Source organism: Salarias fasciatus, chromosome 6 (assembly GCF_902148845.1).
Source record: "Salarias fasciatus chromosome 6, fSalaFa1.1, whole genome shotgun sequence".
NCBI classification, from domain to species: Eukaryota; Metazoa; Chordata; class Actinopteri; order Blenniiformes; family Blenniidae; genus Salarias; species Salarias fasciatus.
The window spans coordinates 22,537,066-22,562,709 of record NC_043750.1 but is presented as its reverse complement, the minus strand read 5'-3'; the positions used below and the strand labels follow the sequence as shown (position 1 = coordinate 22,562,709).

General features: G+C 42.2%; 1 protein-coding gene across 3 annotated transcripts in view; it reads right to left on the bottom strand.

The window, feature by feature from the left end:
* Positions 1 to 20,503, bottom strand: part of fhip1aa (FHF complex subunit HOOK interacting protein 1Aa) — a 28,577-nt gene extending 8,074 nt beyond the window's left edge. For 2 of the 3 annotated variants that reach the window (XM_030094571.1, XM_030094573.1), the window contains exons 1-4: positions 20,266 to 20,503; positions 10,635 to 10,696; positions 8,194 to 8,414; positions 1,684 to 2,364 (exon numbers count right to left, since the gene is read on the bottom strand). In XM_030094571.1, the coding sequence (XP_029950431.1) occupies positions 1,684 to 2,364; positions 8,194 to 8,301 (789 nt within the window). In that variant the 5' untranslated portion in view covers positions 8,302 to 8,414; positions 10,635 to 10,696; positions 20,266 to 20,503. The remainder of the gene's footprint in view (positions 1 to 1,683; positions 2,365 to 8,193; positions 8,415 to 10,634; positions 10,697 to 20,265) is intronic. The other variant, XM_030094572.1, reaches the window with a different exon arrangement.
* Positions 20,504 to 25,644: the final 5,141 nt, after the last annotated feature.

Here is a 25,644-nt window from a genome sequence, read left to right as displayed (position 1 = left end):
AAGATCACAGCGACCTCATATTTGTCATATTTTTGTGAACGTGGAATATCAGGAAACATTTCCTAACTATTCTCCACCAAAAGTTTAGAATGTTATTCTGAAAATTTATAACTGAAAGCTTGCATTTTTTTCTGAATCCGTTAATTATTTTCCCGCATTATTCTGAGCAAGAACAGCAAGACTCACGCGTTACCATTCTAAACGCGATCACAATGATCTCTCAACAAAAATAATCAGGAAAGAACACAACCAAATCCAAGCAGGGCTCGAACACGGGACACAGGAGAGCTAACCACTACAGACCAAACACTTCAAAAGCACTTTAAAAGGGAGAGAGATTATGTACATGTTGCAACACTGAGGCAGAAGTTCTAAAATATTCAGAGTGAGAAAGAGTTGGCAGTTTTGTGCTAAACAAGATGTATGCCAATCACAAAAAAAACAACAGCTTTGAAACTCTTGCAGCCTATTTGTAAGATCTAGTATGTTTCTTGTTTCAAAGAAACTTCTTTCTGACCACTGCTTGTTAATGTCATGTTTTTCTAGCCCCCATGTTGTTCTTACTAGGAAGCACACCCAGTTTTTACCAATAAACACATCACACATACATATGTCATTTAAAAATACAAGTCAGTTATCCATGTGAGAGTCAAAAAAAGCTCATCAACTCAAACCTGAGCCTTGTATTTACGTATACTGCAACAAGAACATAAACTAATATACAGAAATGTAAAATTCTCTGACACATTATTGCTGATCAATCCATACTCTCTATCAAAAATAATGTGGCATATAAAGTAATTAAAAACCGAATATTACAGGCAACACCCAGCATTAATGAGGCAGCGCGCTCCTCGGCATACGTGATATACACGGCATCTCTGCTGCCGGCGTTACCTTTGACTCCAGCAGATCTATTAAAGTGTTTTACAACTCGCTTCAAAGCAAAACACTCCGGTAAATCATATCCCGCTCTCCGCTTTTTTTTAATCAAGCGATACAAACAATAGCGCAGCGCTGTCAGAGGCCACAGCTCATCCGGCCCGTTTCCCAAAACACAGCATACACAGATTGATGCCTCCTGCAGGTCAGCACGGAGACGGCATGAATAATTGAGCAGCAAAGCGTTGTGCACTAACGACCACGATGTGCCGTACAGTCTGTCATTAATGCACTCATGTCAAAATAACTGTCTGCACTTGTTTTGTTGTAGTAGCCGTTACGGATTTCCGACAAGAGAGAATAGTAGCATCACAGGCTAATTTAACAGCGAGATGAGAGCATCATTAGTGTTGTTGTAACGTATATGCATCTTCTATGGGATTATCCCACTGTGCCCTCCATGCGGATGCCAGTGGAACAAATTAAATTCAGACTCTTGTTGTTCAACTGGCATCCCATCAAGACCCATTCTTCACCGCGCCGTCTGCAGCTGTGGGTAAAACGGCGTTATTTACATCGGATTAGTTTGTAGCCGTGCCACCGTCTTATGGATGCTAGACATTTGTAACAAGCCGTGCCAAAGTATTTAGCCTTGTTTGACAGTAAAACGTAGTAGTACGACTCCCTATGTGTCGGAAACTCTAGATAATAGTCACGTTGCTGCTAAATGTGTGACAATAATTCTAACAAACCGATCTAATTCCAAAGAACTGCAAAAGAAAAACCTTTGTAGTGACTGACCGGACAGAAGTAGGTGTTCTCGGCGATGTGTTTGGCCACCCGCTCATTCTCGGCAGACAGCGACATGATGAGCAGCAGGGCGTCTCTGGCCTGCTGGCCCACCGTGCCCTCCCTGTGAATGAAGGGGATGAGCAGGGAGAAGATGAGGAAGTTGGTGGCTCCCTGGTCCTCGCTGGTGTGGAAGAAGAGCTCCAGGATGGAGGGATCCTTGGCGAGGACGCAGCACAGCTGGTTGAGCAGCAGCACCAGCTCGGCCTCGACCGGCGGCGCCGCCGTGCTGGAGCACGAGGACAGCAGCATCATGAGCGGGCGCAGGATGGGCTTGTGATGCAGCAGGGGCTGGCGCGCCTGGCCCACCAGCATCTCGTACATCTTGAGCTGCTCCAGCTTCATGTCGTCGGTGAACTCCCGGCGGAGGCTCCACACGAACAGACGCTCCATCACGTTCTCCATCACCACGAACTCCAGGATGGGGCCCATGGCGCCGGCCTGGCCGCTCTCCTCCTCCATGAGCAGGAAGAGCATGTGCTCCACGTAGTTCTGCACCGCGTTGGCCTCGTCTCCGGGGATGGCGCCGAAGCGGTGGCTGGCGCCGGAGCTGGCGCCGAGGTTGATGACGGCCAGGGCGGGCAGCGTGGAGTTGCTACGCAAGGGGTCATGTTTTTCTAGGATCTTCACCACCTACAAGTAAAAAAGGAGAAGAAAGTGACATTCAGTTAAATCTAGAGTGGGAGAGTTTTCATGTTTTGCATACCAAAAACAGAAAATTTAAACCGCAGACTTCACTGTTATGCAGAAATGTGCAAGTTGCAAATTCCTCAAACGAGCAACTTGAAGGACGACGTGCTCCACCAAATTTACAAAGATGTGGTCCAAATCAACACCTGTTGAACACCCAAAGTGTAAAGACACAGAAATTGGACAAATCAACCAGAGAATTCAAACAATGATGCTTTGGTTACCAACACCACACACAATGCAATCATATTTAGAGAGATCACATTTTGATTTCCAAAAAGGCAAATTTGGCTATTTTAAATACTTTAATCAAAATTTGCTCAGAGGGGGCCTTCTCTGTACAGACAGGTAAACACATTCAGATATTTCTCAAGGGTTAATGAAAATGTTTAATTATGGACAATTAATACTTTAATCAAGTATAGTGGACAGGTTTATTAAAAATGTATGAAATAATGTGCTAAATTCACTCAGAAGAATTCCGAATTGTATAGAAGGTGCAAGGTGTTAGTTATAATCACACACTTCCACCCATGTTTACACACTGTTTTCAAAAACTACGAGCCAGTTGCTCCTCTTCGCAGGTTGACTGTCAACAGAAATGGCGTGTAAACGTGTAAATAGACCGGCGGCACAGTGCAGATGAACTGAGTTTTGGAGAAGAGACTGAAACCATCCTTTGTGTGTGTGCGAGTCGCTCCCTTGTGTGCCCGCTGTGTAGAAACCAGCGTCACAATAATGGAGCCAGTGTCCCCAGCCTGACGCTGCTGCCATGACAATAACTGGCTGTGTATGAGAGAGCTGGGCATAGCTAATGGAAACAAGAGAACAGGGTTTGTAATCCCAGCCTGAGCCTGATGGGGCTTGGCCCAGCGGTCCAAACCTCGGGGATCAGTGCAGCTCGGGCTCCGCAACCACTAGACTGGAGGAAGCCAGGTCTGATTATGGGTTGGTGTGTTTTGTTGTTAAGTCAGTGAAACAAAACACAACCGAAAAACTAAGCTCAAGCTGGACCGAAACACTGAACATCCTCATTTTTCACCGCTCCTCTCCCAAGACAAGAAATGAAGAATGGATGTTTGCTGAGCAGTGCGTGGGGTGGGTTACAATTAAATATCTCCATCACCTCACTGTGCGTGGTGCTTTGCTGAAGTTAAAGTAAAGCATATTATGAAGCCGTTATTGTGCAACTGAAGTTGTTCAAAGGTCAGAGGATCGTTTCTGTTTTGGAGATGGACCCTCTGCTCTGGAATAAGTTCTGTTTCTTATTACCTACTTACAACATTTATTTATCATGAAGCAAAACTATGTGGAAACAAACAAAAAAAAAAATGCTTATTTTCCTTTCTTGTCATGATTTAATTCTGTTCCTTCACCCCACAACTAGCCTAATGTGGTGGACACTCCACCCACAGCTGGACTCAAATCCTTCCACTCATGCTAGAAAAAATATTTCATTGCAAAATCAGTACCTGAACGGAAAGGTTTTAGAGCTGCTTTGTCTCTCTAGCCTGCTCACTGAGATGACTGCTGAGGCTGAGGAGCTGGAGGAGAAGCCCCTCATTAATCCAGCAAATCAGAGCAACATAAAAGTGGACACACTGTCAGTAACATTTACATCAGCCTGCTTCCACAGTACGACTGCTGCTTCTGCTGTCTGCTGCTTTGTTAGTTGATACCAGCTGCTTAGTTGCTGCAATAACACAATAACATTATTTCTATGAGCATCAAAATTGAATTCAGGGTTTGAAAAAAAAAAAAAGGAAACCACGCGAGGACTGAAAGGAAGAAAGAAAATGCATAAAAAATGATAGTAAATGAAAACAAAATGTTCTTCACACGGTAGAGGGGACTTGACTTTCCTCCACAAAGCTGAAATACCTTATTTATTAGTGAATCAGGATGACAAGATGTGGCTGCAAACTATATTCTTTGCAAGTTAACGCTGCCAACATAAATCTGAGATGTCACTGAGCATAAGTGGACTCATGGGGCATAAACTATGGATGAGACGACTCCATAAGCAAGAGGCAAAAAAATAAATAAAAACTGAGTTACAGGGACTACAGTGAAATACTGTTGGCAGCAGCTGACAGATCACTTTGCACATCACTACAAACACATGGAGCTCTGTGGGGCCTGGAAAGCGGCAGATAAGAGCCAGCAAATGAACATAAACCTAATCGTCCAACTCTGACACGCGCACAGCTTCTCACACAGGGACCAGGCCAACATTACTCACAACACGTTGCTCTGATTTCAAGGTTTCCCAAACTGAAACCAAAGTCAAGAGCCCTCTTATCGGGCTACAGATTAACCAAGAGTGGAAATAAGACTCAGCAGGAGTGGAGCTGTGCTGCCAGTTCGCCTGCAGCGAAACAAGCTTTAATCTGAGAAAAGGCGTTGCTCATTTTTGCTTAGTGACTGGGGATAGTCAGATCCTTGTGTGTTTAATTACAGCCATTTCTGTTTCAACTTGAAGCGGGGAACGTAAAAGCGAGCAGACAGCTCGTGACAACTTGTTGCGAAGCCCGTGATGCACATGTTTATTGTTCAGCGTTGAACAGCACCAAGTTATCCTGTCACTTTTAAAGAATTCTTTTCATTTCAAATCAAAAGGGGTTCTAAAAAATGACAACAACAGCCTCAAAATTCAATTGTTGTCTTAATAAAGGAAAAGTGGACAAAAAGAGTCAACAAAACATCTCATTCGTAGCAGCGTGCTGGTGAATCTGAGGAAACTTCAAACTTCTCTGTGGCAGAACCTGGTCTACAAGAAGGATAAAACATTGACACGCGCGCAGAGCTACTCAGTTTATGTAGTACAGTACAGTAAAAAGTGCACAAACCTGTATATGTACACAGTCACTTACATCTAAAAGCTGAAGGGATGTCACTTTGAGGACAGTACTGCTCGAACCTCGGCCACATGGGACCAGTGGTCTGACAGAGACGTGAAACAGCTCTCCGTGTCAAACTGCAACAGTCATCTTTAAACAGGAAGGCGAGCCAGCAAGACCGTTTGTCCACTAACAATGCAGACAACTCAATACCCATTTGCAGCAGAAACCAGGTGACCTTATCAGCTGAAGGTGTCGACACACAGAGATGTGAGAGCATACAGACGATGGAAATGGCTTTCAGCCACTCCCTCAGAAAATAACCACTCCACAGTATAAATATTAGCCTCTCAGACAAGAAACCTTTCAAATGGCAGGTGAAACATCTTCAAAACATCAAACACAGCTGCCCTTAAGACAGGATTTGGATATACCTTGAGCTGGATTGACTGACTTCAGAGAAGCAAAGCCCACTGTCTGGATAATAAGTAAATGATGCAATGAAAGACCACAAACAGACTGGAATTTACCTCCAAAAACACCAAGAACCCCCACCTAATAAAAAAAACAACACATTTTTCACATAGCAGAACAACAGCAGGTGTCATTCAAAAAAATGACACCTATAATCACATCACACTAAGTCAGACTAAAACTAATCTGAATTTGATTTAACATAATTAGCAGCCTATACATTATTTCTTATATGATGGATATTACAATAACGTTAGCATCAATTTTCTGCACATAGCAAATTTAATCCAAAATAAGATGTTAAATGCAAATCCAGCTTAAAACATTATAGTATAATTTTTAAAAACAGCGAATTCATCTCAAACACATTAACCTTAAAGTTGGAAACAAAAAGCATGTTCGAAACCTGTCGACTTTGAGTTCAAAGTGATTCCACTTGTTGCTGCAACTTCGGTCTTTCACCTCTGACTCAACCTGTTTTTCCAGATGCCTGAAGACGCTGCTATTTGATGCTGAGCTGGGATTCTGCTCTCACTGTTTCCAGTCATATCTGAACTACTGCAGGTGCAAACAAACCTCTCTAAAACACTTTCAATATCGCTGCACTGATCATGGCAACATTTAATGGAAAAAGTTTAACTATTTTTCTTAGTTGTGTAAATCCTCTTTCATCAATAACAGTTTCAAGCTCTATCATGAGCTATGAATGAGTGAACTGAATGAAAATGAAAAATATTGCTAAATTGTAAATGTTCGAAAAGAGAAAAAACAAGTTTGAGTGAAGGGAGATTACTGAAAGTGAATGCATATATTAAAATGCCCTAACTTCAAATTAAATTCCACAGCCAGTTTCCAAATCTCACTTCATACAGTGTTAATAAAATCCACACAAGAATTTTTCTTAATCTGGGCTACGGTGCAGTCCTCACAGCACCCAACACTAATACCGATATGAGCGTGGATGGTGTTAAGTCAACAGCACACCTCTGGGAAACAATAAAGAAATACCCCAATATGGTCTGAGTATCTCTGCGTCTGTTAATTTACGTTCATAAAAATGTATTTCCCTTTCATAGAGCTAAAACCTACTTCATTAGCAGGATGAATAAACAAAAGTTATGTATCTTTTAAAAATCTATACAGGGCTGCCAACATTCATGTATCAACATTGGAACTGAGCAGGTTGGATTATGAACTACTGGACTTCCTGTATTTTCACAATGAGAGATATTGTTATTGGCTGCTGGGATCCACAGTGAAAGAAAAGGACTGCAGCAAGTCTGAGAAGATTTTACTGTGATAAGTCTGACAGGGTTTCACTTTAAGTAGTACAGCCGTGAGACCTGCATGGTTTATACTAGAAGCTCGTTTCACTGAAAACTTCAAAAATACAAGTATTAGGGGAAATAAATTAACACTTGCACTCTTCCATCAACAGTAGCCCACCCCCCTGTCAGGGTTTTATCACAAATCGCTCCCCAGTAATGTAGCTTCATCACAGTGAGGGATCAGTCAGATTAGCAGGGTGCCAGGTCCCACAGGGCCGATCAGGGACACATGCTGCGAGCAAGGAGCCAAAAGTCTGAGACAGTCTGCCTCAGGCTGCCAAGATTCCTCTGGCCATGACCACACTGCCGTTTGCTGTTGCTGGGACGGCCCTGCACTCAGCTTATGCAGGAAGATTTCAGGGCAGACGTTGAGCAGAATGTTTTTATGGACAAACTTGCAAGCAGAGCATTTTTGTTGATGCAAATTTAGAAAACTTGGATGTGATGCAACCTACAAAAGCATGGACTGAACTTGCAAGCAGTTCTAAAATAAAGAAAATTCAGAAAAAACTAAACAGTAACTACATAATGTGTGTTTCTGGAGTTCTCTCCCTGACTTTACATCATCAAGGGAATCACTGACTTTTAAAAAGGTACATTTCTGAAACTGAGAGAAACAAGTAAGGTCTCGTGTATGATTCTTTAAAAAAAAACAATGGTTTTAGTGCAGGGCATACCTCCCTGAGGGGGGCGCCAGACAGAAGGGGGAGTTAGGAGATAACTTTTCCCCCTCATTATAGCTTTTTACCATTTTAATTCCTGATCATGATAAAAGTATTTCTTTACACACAATGTGTCCAACTAAATAGAAAATGATTAAATGAGCTATTTGCAAATCCAAAGTAACATCTGCAGACTGTACATGACTCAGCAGTTATTTCAACATAAAAGTAACGTCAGTTGAGCTTCGTTGCCTTTGAATCCCTGCAGCTGATGTGAAAAATATGAGAAAAAAAAAAGACTATTTTTAGTAGAAAAAAGCATCTGAGACATGAGAATATGGTTTAAGCTTTTAACTTAAATGTACTTTAATGGAAAGATGTTCAACCTTTTCATCTTACACTCAACACTACAGCAAATACGCTAATGACTTTAAGTTGTGAGTCTGCTGGTGCAGCGCTGGTGTTTACCTGAGCCCAGTGGTTCTTGAACACAATCATGCAGGTCTCTGGATCCACCCCCTTCAGGACCACAGACTGTCCATCTCGATTTCCATTGGCAACCACAGAGGCCATCATGGTGACCGGGTCACGAGTGGGTTAAACCATGTCATAGGCAGGAGGAGGACGACATTCCTGACCGCTTACCGAGTGCAACCATAACCACAGCAACAGGAATAACCACGAGGGACCTGAGGAGTCATAAAAAGAAAAACATAAGCATGTGTCACCAGAGGGACGCTCAGGAGGTTGCTTCATAAAACGGCAACTCAGATGTGGGGATATAGCCGGCGAAGACTGCAAACTGCTCTCCCTGTCGGCCTCTGCATGGGCAGACAGCAGCTATGACAGGCATGCGAGGAGGAGAACAATAAGAGGCGAAGTCCGATGACTCAATAGAGGAGAGCGAGAGAGAGAAGGAGAGAGAGAGAGGGAGAGAGAGACGCAGTGCTCAACTCCAGAGCTTCCTGCCGTGTTGCGAGATTCGGACCGAGCTGTCAAATTGCTGTTGGAATAGCTGTGACGCCCACGGTGGATTTGTCCGGGCCCCCTGACATCACTCTCATTACACAAACATTTTCTGACAACAGAGAGAGAACGGCAACTGGGTGTGAGCTGCTCCGGCTGAAAGTGGCGGACGAGGAGGGGACAAACAGGGAGACTTTGTGTATGTGTGTGTGTGTGTGTTTTGGCATGTGCCATTTTTATTTGGGACCGAGACTTACTATGTTTATAACATTTTTTAGCAAACGCAGTCTGTGTTGTCTGCTTGGAGAAAACTTTTTTCTTCCAGTCAAAAATAGCCCGAGGACGGCTTTTCACCGTAGTTTCAACACGCACTCTCGCACCATGGAAATTTGGAGGACACACACTTTTTCCTCTGAAAGGAACTAATTTGTTGTTTCCCTTGAAGTAAGTGGAAAAGCTTAATTCTATAAAGACGGAGGTTTTTCTCAAACAACACCAGGAACAGAAATGCAGTCTATTTCACCCGGATCCGTGTGAAGGACAAATCCAGGCCTCTTGATATAAACAGTCACATCGCTCCTTGTTTTCTCCTGAAAATCAGGAGAAAGGACATGACTTATCTGCTGATGTTTTCTGTTTGAAAAACATCAGTATTGAATCCTCCTGCAAAGCACAAGTCACTCCGAACAGTCTTCTACAAACAAGAGGATTCAACAAAGCCATTTACAAATCCTTTGTCAATAAAAGCACAAATTAATTTTAAATATCTGTACAATGACTGAACACTTCATGCCTTTCATTCCTGTGCGTGTCCACATCTACAGCTATACGTTGAGCTCTTTGCCTTTGAGTTACTGATTTCTGTGACCCATCAGATTGTTGACAGAAGACAGAAGATACAGTGAGATAATCATGGGAAAATGTCAGAAAACAGAGTCTGATAACATATGGAAGGTGGGTAGCAGTTATTTTGAATGATATAATCAGGCACAAAGTGAAGGGTTCAGTTTTGAATAAAAACATATGTGTGTGCTTGAAACTGTCAGCTCTGGAGTGTGAGGGGACATGGGTTTGAAACCCAGTTTCTACATAAAATGAATCAAAAACACAATGCAGTGACTTGCTCTGATGACCCCAGGAAAAAAAGCATCCTCCAAACAAACAAACACTGAAAAACATTTAAAAAGTGTGTTGTATCCATCCTTGATCACCACAGATCACAGAGCAGGCCTCAAGCTGTGTTTACTCTGATGGTTTCAAAATTTGATTAGATCTATATTTATGTACAGGTTAATGTCACTTACGGTGTTTTTCTGCTCCACAACTCTCTCTTCAGAATTCAGCGATAATCTATTCAGTACTTGTTGAGTTCTTTTACTGGAAACCCCAAATGTCAAACTGGATCAGCTGGTTGATCATTTACATTCATCATCTGATGACAATAGGCAAATATCCAAGCACGTCTTCCCAGCTGCTGTCAAGATATTTCTGAGCAGACCATGTGGCTGACAAAGTCCCGCCTCCAGCAACGCCACCAACGTGTGGTTAACAAACCCCCCAGCAGCCAAACAATGGAGTGACGCGGCGCATCTGTCCGCTGAGACCAACACAATGACAGCACTGAGTTGAGCACTCTCGCTTCACAGGCAGATATGGACTCTCGTCACCGCGGGGGGTCAACTGTTAAACAAGCAGCAGCTGCAGACCATGATGGAAATGTCCATAAGCTCCTGCCTCTGAACGTGCCTCTTGACCAATCGCTGTCTCTCTTTAAGCCTCACTTTGCCCCAGTAACACAGAAACACCATCACTATCTGGAGTTCAGGCATAACGAGGCACTCAGTCACAACTTTCACCATCTGCTTCTGGTTAGCAGCGAGTGCCGGCTGGTGGGATTTTTGAGCAGGAATGTAAAAGCGGCGCCTGTTTGTGAGGCTCCTTACCTTCCTCGGACCATCTTTTAACAGGAACGCGTCGCTATGCGGACAGGGAGCTCATTCTTGTCCTGTGCAGACGGAAGAGATACAGCGATGTGTCAAAAAGAGGAGCGGGAAGCGGGTGTCCGTGTGGGAGGCATGGTAGGAAGTGACTGGACATGAGTAAGCTCCTCCGAGCGCCACTTGGATGGCGATGGAGAGGAGGAGGAGGAGGTCATAGGGAAAGAGCGAGGGAGGGAAAGCAAGAGTGGGAGGGAGCAAGAAAAAAAAAAGAAAAACAGGCTGAGAGAAAGTCCACAGAACAAGGAGGAGGCATGAGAAAAATGACAACAAACGGTTAGCGTGTGTAAAATGTGCAGATAATACGAATAAAACTCTGGATTTTCACAGGAATTCATCTCCATCTCATCCTCGTGACTTCTCCCTCACCACGGAACAACACTGTCTTCACCAATTAGGGCTGTGATGAGACTGCTGTCCTTCTCTGCAGCGAGAGGCCCAGTCCTCCCCAACACCAGTACCCACACACCATCACTCCTGGGAACCCTGTCACATGGTGCAAGGGCCTCAAAAATGAAAATAACTTCTCTACGATTAAATACAGACTGAAGCCACACACTGCTCAATGTGGAAGATTTGGCCGGTGGTGAATCTGAAGTGCGAGTTTCTTGGAGAGCCAGTAAATTTCCTGAAAGCCTCAAGTGGTGTAAATAGACAAGAGAGACAGATGGAAAGAGGTGGTGTGTGAAGGTGTGTGTTGAGTCATCACACAGCCTTCCTGAAGACTCACACAGGCAAGTTTCCTTCAGCATCTACTGAGTGGGACTCAGACACGTGCACTAATTTCAAGTTCAGTCTTTGACATCCGTGTACAATGAGCTTGGAAATCTTGTGAATGATTACTACTCTTCTCTTGACTCAATTTTCCAGTCTATGGCCTGACAGCATATTTTACTTAATAGTTAGTAGTATGACAAACAAACAGCAGCTGTTGACTGCAATACTCGACAGACTGGTCGCCTTAATAAAGTAATAACTTCAAGGATAATGGCCCTGTGTAATCACACCTTGGATGTCAGCAGCGCACGGCCCAACGGTGACATGTGGCTTTGTTTCTCTCACTTACATTGGATTTAATTAAATGTGGATGACTCACCTGAGTCACAAGGAAACATAGTTGATATTAAGAGAGCAAGCAGGATACATACACTGGTGGGAAAGTACAAAGCACAGTAAGCATATTTAGGCTCACCGGGATCTACCCCACTTGTCAGCTTCTGCTCATGAACACATTTTAACATAATTTAACAGTTTTTCACTCTCGGTTCAGTTTTGTTTTGCTCACCGGCTGTTGTCAAACGCGCCCTAATTAACGTCTGTCTTTTCTTTTGTTTTGCAAATGGTGCAAAGAAATGCAGGATTATCCGAAGAGCGATAAGCCCTTCTCAGACAATAATAGGCTGGCGACTACTTCACTCAGATCTTGTCCTCATCAGCCAAATAGGTCAAATCTGGATTTAACAATTTCGTCACACTAAAACTGAGTCTGAATATTAACACCTGATAGCACATCGCACTGCAATCAGAGTCTGATGAACATTAAGAAAACGGAAGGAGATACATGCTCTCCCTGAATAAAGGATTGAAAGTCATAACCTACATATACTATTGCTCTCATTTAAGGCATCTGCTGGCAGACTGTCACAGTTACTTAAAATAACCTGACCCACAGTGGAGAATGAAATGGAATAACACCGGAAAGAAAAGCTCGTGCGATCACAACTTCTGTATGTGTTCACAGTCTCATCACCACGCATGCCTGGACCACAGGATTCTCCTGATTCCATAACACCAAATTACACAATTATGGCAGTTTGATGATTACATATATTTGCAGCTTTGAAGTCTCTGCAGACAGGGCAGAGCAGGATTGGATGGAGCTGTTTGTTATACACAATCTCTGCAGATGGCACATCACCGTGCCTTCTCAGATAAACACAATAGAACAAAATGTTGAAACAATGCCAGTAATTACCATTCCTCATTATTTTTTTAAATTATCTGACTGTTGACAATGGTTCATCTATATAATTTGTACCTTCTATTCTGCTTCATCCATTGCGGGGAGGCGGGTAACAATGAGAAGGGCAGAGTATATCCTGGACAGGTCAGCCTTTGACTGATTTTAATATCGCACATCTACTTTCTGATCCCTCAAAGGGGAAATTTGAATGTCACAGCAGCACATGAAATAGCAAACAATAACTAGCATCATTAAAAACATAGCTACATAAAATTGATAAAATATCTAAAACAAAAGACAAATGATGCCAAATCGCAAAGGAGCCTCTTTGGAGCTCATAGTTAAAATCAAATGCATGTTTTTGGACCACAGAAAGAAACCCATAGTATCCAGAGAAAACCCACTTGTGCACAAAGAGAACATGAAAACTCCACACAACACCACCGATCAGAGATATTCTTCTGGCGAGGTTATAAACAGAAGAAAAGAGACAATCACCACTGAACGAGGAGCCAATATTGAGTTTCCTCTTACCAATTCCACAGAAACAGTCCACAGTTACTCCAAGCCGTACCTGGTTTCTTACACCTCCAGTGTGCTGTTAATACCATTTGCTGTTACAATGCCTCAGAGCCTGCTGAAAACTCCTCTCTTCAGTATAGGAGTTGCAGAAGATCAACAAACACTGACTTATTATGGACGAGTAATTGGATAATAACAGCAGTCATTACAGGCAATTCATTCGTTGTTGAAATACATATTCAGTCATATCATATCAATTATATATCAACATTACTGTGACCAGGACAGCGCCGGATACTGAAATGTCCCTTATAGTTCTCTTCAGTATCTGTGGCTTTGCGTCAGAAGCAGCAGTCCCAAAGTAAACATGACGGAAAAAAAGAGTTTCGGGACAATCGGTAGACGGGATAAAGCCTCAGGCTGGTGGGAACAAACAGAAACCTAAATAGGAAATGCTCCCCTTAAGGGCTTTTGTCATATTTTCTCTGATCTGGTTTCTGGCATTGTCAGCTCCCTTCATCCCAGAGGGTTTCATACACAGAGGTGTGGTCCAGGCAAATACCTGAGAGACATGACACACTCTTTACTCCCAGTACTAAGCAGTAAAAACTTTTGAGTCAATTTGATGAGCTTCGAGCTTTAAAGGCATATTTTGTGGCCGCCCTTTCCCATAACTCTGTCCCTCTCTTTTGATCCTGAACCGGTTATTTCAACTTGGCCAGAAGCGGCGCTCACAGAGGACAAATTCACAGCGGCCATGGCAACCTGGTGACAGACAGGCCTATTAAAGTGATAGGAGCTCCTGAAATATTCAAGGCTACAGGTGAGGCCGTGCAGGGTCCAGATAGCAGCTGAGCTTGAATGTTTATAGCTATGGTCATTCTCACCCAATCAACAGCGGCAGGAAGGAAGAAGCCATTCATTTTCTTATCTGTGTCTGCATTGCTGCTTTCGGCTGGCTGGGCAGTGACCACCGGGTCTGAGCATTTATCTCTGGGAGAGTCAGACCACTGAAGTTCACCACAGGTCACTATTTTCACTAATATTGAAAAAAAAAAAAAAATCAAATATAAGTCATAATCCATGGCGTAGAGCTATCACAGACTCTTCTATTTGCGACGCCAGCCAAGCATGTGCTGAATAAGGACTGTAACGAGCTTATGAGATAAGACGCTGTTATGTAAGCAGATAGCTGCTCCATGCTGCAGGTCTGTGGATTTTCACATGTGCGTGAAGGATAACTGGGTGTTGGCTCTTTGTGTCGGCCTTGGAACTGGTTCCAGAAACAGGGCTGCTCCTATGATATTGCTCAGCGAACACAAGGGATGAGATTTATTAACATGTCCAAACACACAGGCAGGTGCTCAGTTTAGCTGGGAGGGAAGAAAAGGGAGGAGGTCGCACAATAAGAACAGCAGGAGCAAAAGCCTGAAGGGAGAAATATGCTATCTCTGTGCCTCAGCTCGGAATATGAAGTAGATAATTAGTAAAAAAAAAAAAAAGGTTGACCAGAGGACAGATGAAACAATACACTGAGATCAAACACTTTCACATTTAGATTCATTATACCTGAAGGAGCCTGACTTCAGATAGGGACAAATTATGCTGCTATCGGAGTGTGCACAAGCCACTGCATGCATGTCTGGTTCTGTACTGACTGTTCACCTCCTGCAGTGTGAAGCCTAACCTTCAATAAAGCTGCAAAGAACCAAGTCAAGGTTACAAGGTTGGACTTGTATTTTTATACATTCCTGCTCTGATCAAGCTACTTAACGACTATGAGGATAACTGAATATTGGCAAGTATCTTAACTATGTTGACAATATTTGCATGTTCTCAAAAAACTACTAATCCACATCAAGCTCTCCGGTCATTAGTTGTGGATAAAGCTGAAAACTCACATTCTTATTCAGTTTTTTTGGGCCAAAAACAGACTGTTCTAATTGTACAGCCTCCTCCCTTTCTTCCCTCTCAGCCAAACTGAGCAAATGCCTATGTGTCTGGACATGTAGCCCATCAAGTCGACACAGTTTACATACGGCATGGTTTTTACTTAAAAAAGTTCACATCATACAAGTACCAATATGCTGCTGGTTGAAACTGTTTTATAAGCTGAAATAGAAGTTCACAATCGTTTCCATAATTGTTCTGCGAAGAAATCTTTATAGTCCAGAAGCAACCACCTCCACTAAAAAGGTTAATGTTCGGCTAAATACAAGTTCATGATGTCCAATACGTGAACCAATTTAATGACTTGTCTTTATTCAGGGGAGCCATGGGTTTTCTCCGAGTACTCTGGTTTCCTCCCACAGTCCAGAAACATGAGGGTTTAAAGGATGATCCTAAATTTGCCTATTTAATTTGAGTGTGTGTGTGTGTGTGTGGTTGTCTGCCTCTGTGTTTGCCCTGTTATATCTTGCTTTCAGCTTGAGTTCGCTGGGTTGACTCCAGCGCCCTGAGACAGTGAACATTATGCTGACAAGATCCATCGATTGATGGACCTTATTTCTATTGTTTTCTATAAGAAATATGAATGTAAAACTTGTAATATGGAAATAAAACTGTAAGTGAAAAGTACAAACACAAACACTCTGTTATTATGGGGGAGTTCATGCTCACTGTGGTTCTACAGTATTGAGCACAGGAGTAAAGAAAGTTGTCGGAAAACACTTTGGTTTCCCTTTTTTTTTTCACTTCCATGCAAATTACAGTGGAAATAATATTACCATAATGACAAGAATTTCATTCCAATCATTCATATCTTTTTAGAATCTTTTTAACATTTCAATAGTGTTATTTTTACAGGTCCTCAGGGGCTCTGTTGGTCACATGACCTCATCTGATTAAACTGACAGGCTGAACTTCAGAGCAGCTTGCAAGAATGCTTTTCAGTACGCTTTTATTATACAATTACACATTATTGCTTTATGAACTGCACCAAACACTGCGAACAGCCATGCTGACGGGAAAGCACCGCTTCGCTGAAATCATTTCACTTGGCCTCCACAACAAAGGAGCAACAACATCAAATCAAAGTGCCGCACCGCAGCGTCAGTGCGTACAGTTAATCAAAAATGGCCTTCTTTTGGAGGAATGGTGAGATGCTGGAGAGTGAAACAAAGAAGAGGTGGTCATTGCGAAAGTGGTCCAGCTACCCGAGGGCCGAGGCTTTGAAAAGGGATTCATTCTCCCCTTTGCTGTCTGATCTGAAATCAGAGGAGTCTGGATGTGTATCTATTGCAGTTGATGTGAACAGAATGAAGGGATGCAGCTCAACTGTTAGTATTTGTCCAATTTCACTGTGAGTGCCGACCACTCTGCACCATCAACACCTACACAACGTTGTGATGACAGGTCCTCTGGCAGTTTCAAGTATTACATTGTCAATTTCTAGAAAAATAATTGAAAACATCCCCGCTGTGGCCTCCTTCCTTTATCTTTGAAAGAGGACGTTCTATTTTCTGTGACCCACACAGGTTAGATTGCTGCATTGTATATATGCAATGTGGGCAGGTGACATCATTTCTACTTTTATGTCAGCATGCAGGGACTTCAGCTCATTCCAGAGACACAATAGGCCTCTGTCAGTGATAAGACCACGCTTTGTGTGGGTATATCCTATCTCTGCTCCTGCCGTTTCCTCTGCGGCTCGTTTGCATCAGGTCTCACTCACCGACACAGCCGTGTTTGCATGTGGAATGGAGGATGGCGGAGGACCCGAGATATGGCACGTCTGTAAAGTTCAGAGATGCCTATCAGAGAGATGAGAGCGTGCTGCTACACCATAGTTGTGCGATTTGTCAACAGGATTAAAACGAGCACTTTCTGATAGGAAATGGATCTCTGGTAATGGCAGCATCTAACTTAAAAACAGGACAACAAGAAAATAAGTGAAGCTGACAAATATTTACTCAAGTAATTGCAAAGTTTTTCCTGTTTCCAGGTAAGAAAACATGCAAAGCACATGTGTATGCACTGCTATGTTTATCTACAAGTGGCCTGTTTACCTGAGTGATAGTTCACTCCTCGACAACTGACATGGTTCAAACTAGAGCTAGTTTCAATTTATTCTTTTCACTCCACTGTAAAACTGAGTGGGCAGGGCCAATTCTCCACAGCCGGGTGGAGGCGAGTTAAAAGACAGTCCAATACACATATTTTTCAAGTTCTCCAATCTATCTAAACGTTAGCAATAGCATGATCATAATTTCTGGAAAGAAAGTATACACTTTTTCTCTATATGTCTATGAAGTAAAGCTTAATACCTCCCAGATGTAGATGGGATACATATCTGAATCTGAAGTCAACATTTACTTTGCTCAAACCACCATCGTCATTACAGACCGGCTGGTGCCGACTTCATTACACTGTGATAAAAGTCTATTATCTAAGAATCCATTAAAGATGACAATTATGTGTTAATCAGTAAGCTTTAAAGCGACCGATATGTTTCAGCATGTTTTTAAACTTTGGACCGAGTTAAACTATGACTTGTACTATTAAGCACCTTCTTCCTGTGAGTCTTCAGCAACCTATCTAAAACAAATAGTCCTTTTTAAAAGAAGCACGCTATTTGTTGGGGAACTGCAGCGTGTTAGTCTGTCACTTGGCAGGGTCAGCGTCAGGCCATGGGTGAGGAGGGTGGGGGTAATCTCAACCACAAGACCCAGCTGAGCTGGCTCGTTCGGGGTGGGAGGGGGGCAGAAAAAAAACACCTGCTGACAGTTGTCACCTGTTCTACCAGAAGTGTTCACTGACTTGTGCTGCTCATAAGTTTGGGAAAAATGATGGTCGATTTTTTTTCAAAACTTTTAACAAGATTTTTTTTTTTTTTTTTTGCTATAATAAATAAACAGGACACCAACTGAATCACGTCTCTGCTCCAGACTTGTGACCTGAAGTTATACATCTAATCACATTAGTATGACATACTCACAGCCCGTCCTTCCACGGCAGAGGCAGAGATCCTGTCACTGATTAGTTCCACATTCTCGTCATTGCTCAGGAAAAGGCTCCGAACACTTCTTTCTGCATGTAGTTTTTCATTTCCAACCTGCTTGCGTTTACGGCAACAATCTCTGAACGGTGTTTCTGGATTGATAGACTAAAAGACAGAGCGGGTTCAGCATTTAGCCAATTGGACAACCGCACAGTAGTTTCTAAACATCACTCTGTTTAATGAAAGAATAGATGAAGCTCTGTTGAAAGCAGACCCGCAGTAAACAAACACTCCTCTATCATGACAACTTCACATTCTTACATCTTTTGTACTGAAGTTAAAAAGAAAAGGCAGCCATCTGTAGCCTGGCCATCTGTACACAGTGGAGAATTGGTTACAAGCTGGACATCTCTCCAGTTCACTGACCACAGGGTGACGACATGCAGTCATTTGCAGAGGAAAGTTGTTCTCAAAATAGAGATCAAACAGTTTGGCAGAAATTGCATAAACCCAGCATGGCGTTACAGTCACATGACAGCATGGACCCTTCTTTTAGTGGGAGCGTGAAAAGAGATGTGAGCATGACCGTGATGGACAAAGCATAACAAACAAAAAATCTCCATGACAACCGTGAGTACACAATCAAATTATGAATTGAGACTCAAAGACTTTCTAGGATGAGCATAAAGACTCAAAAATCACCTTGAGCCATTCCTGAAAACACATAGTTGAGAAATAAAAAACTGTTTCACAGTCACTGACCAACAGAGAGACTGACACTCAGGCTCACAGTATCACACAGCTGGCTCCTCACTCACAAGACACAAGTTTTCAAACTGATGCGGTTCAGGGGCTTCAAAGCCCTTCTAACCCAGTTTGACACCAATGACATTAAATCAGTCGTGTAAAAGGACAATAACTCATAAATGGGGAGAAACTCCAAACGTGACCATTGGTTTTACTGCAAAAACCTAAGAGTGCATTGTTAAAATGTTCACATTTTAGTGACAAGTAGAGTTCAACTTACATTTTCACATATACTTGACATGTCTCTTCAGAAATATCGAGATAAAACAAACACATCCACAAACAAAAGCATCTTTCCCTCTGAAAACTACCCTTCCTATAGATATGTGGGCCACTGGTCAGACCACAGGAGCTTAATGAGAAATAGTGACTTAATTACAAAACAGTATGAAAAATACATGCAATGCAACCATTTCCTTACTTATCAAGATTATTCTTTGCGTAAAAAATGTATGCCTGTGAGGTCAACAAACAACATAGTAAACAAAGGCAAAAATATGAGAACGTACTCTGACTCACGATGGCCCGCATAAACACACCAGCAACTCCAATTCAGAGCAACTTCAGTGACTTGCCAGTATATTAAACTATGTGTGAAGACGCATCTTTATTTTGAGCAGAAATGAAGTCAGTCCATGACAGTACCCTGCACAGCAGTTCAACTTCTCAGTGTGAAAACCTGTTGCCTCCAGACTGTGAGGAGCACTGATTTAGCAGATGGAAGAGGATTGACACACACATGAGAAGGCCAGTCATGAAACATTGATGGTGTTTGCAGGTAACTGGACACCTGTTGGCTCCCCTCCCATGGTGGGTATCTGAGTTCAGAGCTCATGAATACCCGGGAGAATGTGGGCAGAGAGCAGCACCTGTGTGGCTGGAAAACAGCTTCATCAAAACATACATTATGAAACCACATGCATGTGCGTGTTATTGAGCACCAGCGCTGGTTTCGCCACTGCGGACTGACAGACAGGGTGGGTCTACTTTGTCTCTGCAGTTATAGACGCACGAGCTTTAAAGGGAAGCACTGGCGAGCGCTGCTGGTTGGTTGTTGGCTTCTCTCAACTTTACAAGACTTCTGAACTTTATTCCTCTGTATCCTCTTACAATCTCAAGAAAGAAAGCAGTTTTTCTCCGTGGAAAAGTTCTAAGATTCAAGTCTTCCACGCACATGTCAATCACAATGTCAGTCAGTGTCAAGAAAACACACCCGGAGCAGTGTCACTGGCACTGACAGAGCAGAAGTTCACACACACACAAGTTTAACTACACGACTAAACAACCACCCAAACGCTGTTTTCCAGACCTCCTTCCCCCTTCCCTGTCCTTTCCTCCTGTCTTACCGTGGCTCTGGGACGGATCCTGGACGGGAGCGCACGGCGGCGGCGATCAGCTGCAGATTTCCGACCAAACTCATAAACACACACGCGCTCCGTGCGTCCTCTCAAAGTAGTAAACACAACCGTTTCCCCCTCGACACGGCTACACACTGTCCCTCTGCGGTAACCCTATGCAGAGGCGCTCGGGGCCGCGTGTAATGGAGCTACTTAACCCGGTTCGTCCGGGGCGCACGCACGAAGCCCGGCCACTAATCCTGGAGTGGGGACGCCGAGCTCCTCCCATTCAGTCTTAACGCGCGCGCGCACACACGCACATGCTGTTTCCAAAGAGTACAAAATGTAAAAAGTTATTTCATGTATCAAATGTAACTTTGTGGAAGGTAGCCAATATATAGGGGTGAAATTACGTTAAGCTTATATTGCTATGCTTAAGTAGAACTTATGCTTTAAATAATAATTTATAATGCAGGTTACTTTACCCTTACTTACAGTATGCACAGGCAAAACTTCTGACGCTTTTGTGTTGAACCAATACGTTTATTCTCATAACAGAGACCATTCCTGCTTTATATCGACTTTTTTTTTATCATTTCCATTATTGCTTAACAAATGTTCTTTGAATAAAGTCTCATATCTTATTAAATACAGCACAGTAAATCCAACATCCAAAATTAACAAAATGCTCAAGATCAATAGAATGTAGATTGTATAAAGTATAAACTGTGCAATCTACACGTTGCAATCTCTGTGTGCTAAGTTTGCTAAAATGCGTAGCACTATCAATGGATTTTTATGCAAATAACCCATTTATTATTTGCGCAGAGTAGTGTGTTGATTGCACAAATCGCCCGAAACAGCTTTATAATTGTCCAATCAAACACATTTATATGGATACTTTGAGTAGTTTTGGAGGAAAACACCTTGTACTTTTCTTGAGTATACTGAAGAAGAGTACATTCAGTAGCATTTCAGTTCAGTTAAACCGATATGACCATTGCTGTCCTCTTGTATGAATTTTCAATATTCTTCCAATAGATGGTTTTATGTATGTGGTATTCCTTCTGAATGTAAATGGACCTATAAGTGAGAGCATTTTTAAATTCTACATCAATTTCTTTATATTGGCTGCATATCATTAACATTTTTTTCTCACATTAAACGTACATTAAATTCATCTGAGGTGGAGACCTCTGAATTTTCAGTGGCTGACTAAATGTCAAGAGTACTTCTCCTGCCCTGGGGGCAATTTTTGTATGCAAGATCAATGACTGGACAGTCACAACAGAAAATCTATTTTTCTTTCAAAAGTGTGGTGAAAAGAACAGTTTAATGTTATTATTGTCAATACAAGTTCAAATAAGCATACATTCTCCTAAACATAATGAAATTATTGTATTAATCAGCAGTTGTCTTGTGGAGCTCAAATAATGTCTTAATGTTTTAATAAAAGAAAGACGCAAAATAGGACTTCACTATTTCTGTTTTTGTTTTTTTGATTCACACAACAGAAAGTAGATTTTGCTCAGGTTATACAAGCACAACATCCACATTTATGCTGTTATAAACTGTTTAATACTTGTATATTTCAAGGTTTGAATAAAATCTATTATTCAAACCAGGCTTCAGACTTTAGAATTTCTGCATCCAAACTCTTCAGCAGGAGTTTGATCATTGTGATTTCAGCCATGAAATTACACAGTAGAGTTAAAAATAGAGACACTACTTGAATTTATGCCCGGCAGAGGGGCAGTCTATGTTTAGACTAAGTTACAATTTGAGCGACTACCACTAAACATTCTGAAAAAAGGGGAATTACATTTGTTGGCCTTTTCAGATCAGGTTTAGTCATCTTTCACTGAAGTTTAACCATGCTGTCAATAGTGTCCAGGTCTGTAGCGACATCTAGTGGCACACCAGTGGCGCTATGCATCAGCACTGTAAAGTCAACCGCAGACTGCAGGGATTTATAGGATTAATGTATGTTTATTCAGAGATATCAATGTATCATACGGTTAGATTGAGTGCAAATTTTGTGCATTTTTAAAGTGAAAATCACAACTTTGCTTTACTTGTTGTGTGTTTCCACTGCCCTCAACAAACTTCACACACTTTCACATCATCCACATGGTGAAGGATACTTTTGATTTTATTGTTAGTTTTCTGAGATGACGTCTGTGGTATTATTTTGCATAAATGAACAAGTGTACATGTACTTGGAGTAAATGATTACTTGAAAATTGGAGAATCAAATCCTGCTCAGTGAAACAAAAATGTGTTATGTGAGTCTGCATGTTTATATCTTTGCCCACATGATTACACCACCAATCAACATAGAAGCTGGATGAAGGAGTTAACTTTGCCGGTGTTGTTGTTGTTGTCAGGGACTAGTCTCACTGTATGCCAGCCAGAGGCAGAGCATTGGTCTCAGTACAGAGGGGGCGGAGCATTCTCGATGGGCCCTTACCATAGTAATTTTACCATTCAAACAATACCTCATCCTACCATCAAACAACACACTAATGCTCACTTTTATTGCGCCAAGCAAACCTATATGCTTCAGAAAGCAAAATAAGTCACAAACCAGTTCACAAACTTGTTCTGATAAAAAAAAAAAAAAAATATGCACGCACACACACAAATCCAGCCTGAGTGACAGCTGTCAATCTCAGAGCGTCCGCTGTCCATGGTGCTGAAAACTCAGATAGAAACTCACGGGCTAAATCTGTACCAACTTTGATACAGCTTAAATATAAAACGAACAAAGTTGGTCTAAAATTACACAGTCTATTCAGATAGATATAGACACAGCTATCTATATCTTTTGGAATTCACGTATATTAGGAAAAAAAGAAATAGACTCTGCGGTCTCTTATAGTTGAGAGCAACACAAGGCACATTCAAATAGGGTGTTTAAGACCACAGCATTCTGATAAAGATAATATTTTTGAAGGTTTCACTGACTCACCAATGGCTCCGATGTTAGGGTTTGGGGAGTACCGCTAGCGGCTAGCATAGTGTTTAGCATACTGTTTAACTTCCCTCCAAAGAGTTCAGATCAAGTGCAAAATAAAAAACTCGTTCATACCGCACAGCCAATCAGCGCTGGCTTACAGCTCTGATGCATTCATGGACAGTTGTAATGTAAGAATTGGCAAATTGGAGCCCACAATCATATGTATACCTTCTCGCACACACTGCACATTGTATTATAATAATTTATTTATTAGTAAATGTGAACACATCACATGAAACTGGGCCCTATGACCTTGTGGGCCCTGGGGGGACCGCCCCCTTGCCCCCACTCTGGCTCCGCTACAGATGCGAGCACATTCCTGCACAGGCTGACCTCTGCCGCCTGCAGGGGTCCGGCACGCAGAGCGCACAGAGCGCACGGAGCGCAGAGCACCACCTCCATCTCCCAGAGCCACCACAAACCACCACGGTCCACCCTCTGTGGACCGATGAAAAATCATCTAACTGCTCCAAGAAACTTTACTTCTTCCTTTCTTTGGTGTTTCCAGTCCGGATGGCAGAGTCCCGGCGGGAGGAGGAGGGACATGGGGAGCGCAGAGATGTCCGCAGGGGACGAGCAACAGGTAGAGTCCGGCTGACGGGCATTCTGGGAAAAGTGTCTGGGATCATTTCTCTTGAAAATGGGGGCAGTTTAATTGTTTGTTATAAAAGTTGAGTCCAGGACATCTTCTTTTATCTTGTTTCATCTCATTTTATGAAGTAGACAGTCAGTAGTTTTCTTGCGCGATCTACCGATTTCGCAGCGCAAAAGACAGATCCGTTATTTGCACGAGGATCTGTCGATAGTTTTCAAACTTTTGTAGATCAATATTAAAATGGTGTGGCACAACTTATTCACGTTCGCTGACAGGTCTGTGGTCTTTTCTATCTCAGTTCAGTGGAACATAAAGACGACCCTCTGTTGTTGTTTTTTTACACAACAACACAAAATAAAACTCTGAAGTGGCATATCCAACATTAAGAGCAACTGATGATTTGATATACAAAAATATAATCTGACTTGCTGGATTGCAGCAGTCAATTGAGCAATCGATTGAATCAACATACACTCCATCACTAAAGGACAATGGAATGTAGCATCAGTTTACTCTATCTGCTGAAATGATGCAGTGCTTGTTTTCTCTTTCAATAAAGTGTGATATAATCAAGATAATTAATCATTTTCAGCTTTAGTCATGACAGTAATAAAAATCCTGGAATTTCATAAACATTCAGGTCTGCAGTTAGTAAATACCACATCTTAAACAGAAATGTAAAGATGTCCTTTTTGACACCTGTGTGCAAAGAGCTTTTTCTTGATTCCCCTGTTGGGAGGACAGTCCATCTGCCAGCTCAGACCCCCACCACACCCTGACCACACCAGCTGTCTGAACAGGAATTCCCATCAGTATCTGAGCAGACAAGTTGCTGTGTCATGAACAAGCTTTTGCCCGAACTTGATGCCATTTTCCATCCTTTCAGAAAAAATAATAGGAGATACTTGGATCCACTTCAAAAACTATTGAGGGCCTTTCCACCGTGAGTCACCCCTCCACACTGACAACATCTAATCTTCTCTGACTAAAGGTCCACATCAGCCGCTGACTTCGTGTTATTCACTTGTGTCTCTGTAATCTGGCAGCTTTTCAACAGGCTTGTTTTTCCATTTGAGACCAAATCTATTTTGACTGGCCCGCGGTTCACTGGAAAAGGGTTTTCTGAGCTTTACCACAAGTCACACCTTGATGATTACATTTTGACTCAAGTCAAGCCTTTTTCCCCGTTGAAAGTCCCAGCATGTTTTGGATGAGTGACTTTCAAGCTGTGAGCCAGAGAATTTCATAGAGAGGCAACAAAAGAAATGAAGGTGAAAAAGATGCATCTCTTTTCCCAGCGCGACAATTCCCTTTGAATTTTGGAGAAGAAATCATGATTAAAAAAATTGTGATCAGCAACAATTTTTTTTTTTGCTTTTAATTTTTAGGAAGATGTATTACATGGAAGCTGAAATGCTCTATTATTTCATGAAAGCATGTATTGAAAAATGAATTGATACTATCATAAAGCTTCATTGCAAGGCCATGTGTGTAACAGTTGTAGTTTACATATCAAGATTCACCTGTTAGGCTTTTAACTAATTTCAGGAGAAGAGTTTGGATTTTTATTGCCTTTGGATCAATCAGTCATTAACAATAATGTCGAAATGAAATCAGTATTTAACCGAAAATTGCTACTTCATGAGAGACAAAGCAATGTGTGGCATGAAAGCTGGTCTGGCTGAGTGTGGGGGGGTGAGACGCTCATTCTCCCACACTTTGAAAATCCTGATTATAGATAATATGCTTCCGTGATTATTTATTGAAGTTGTGA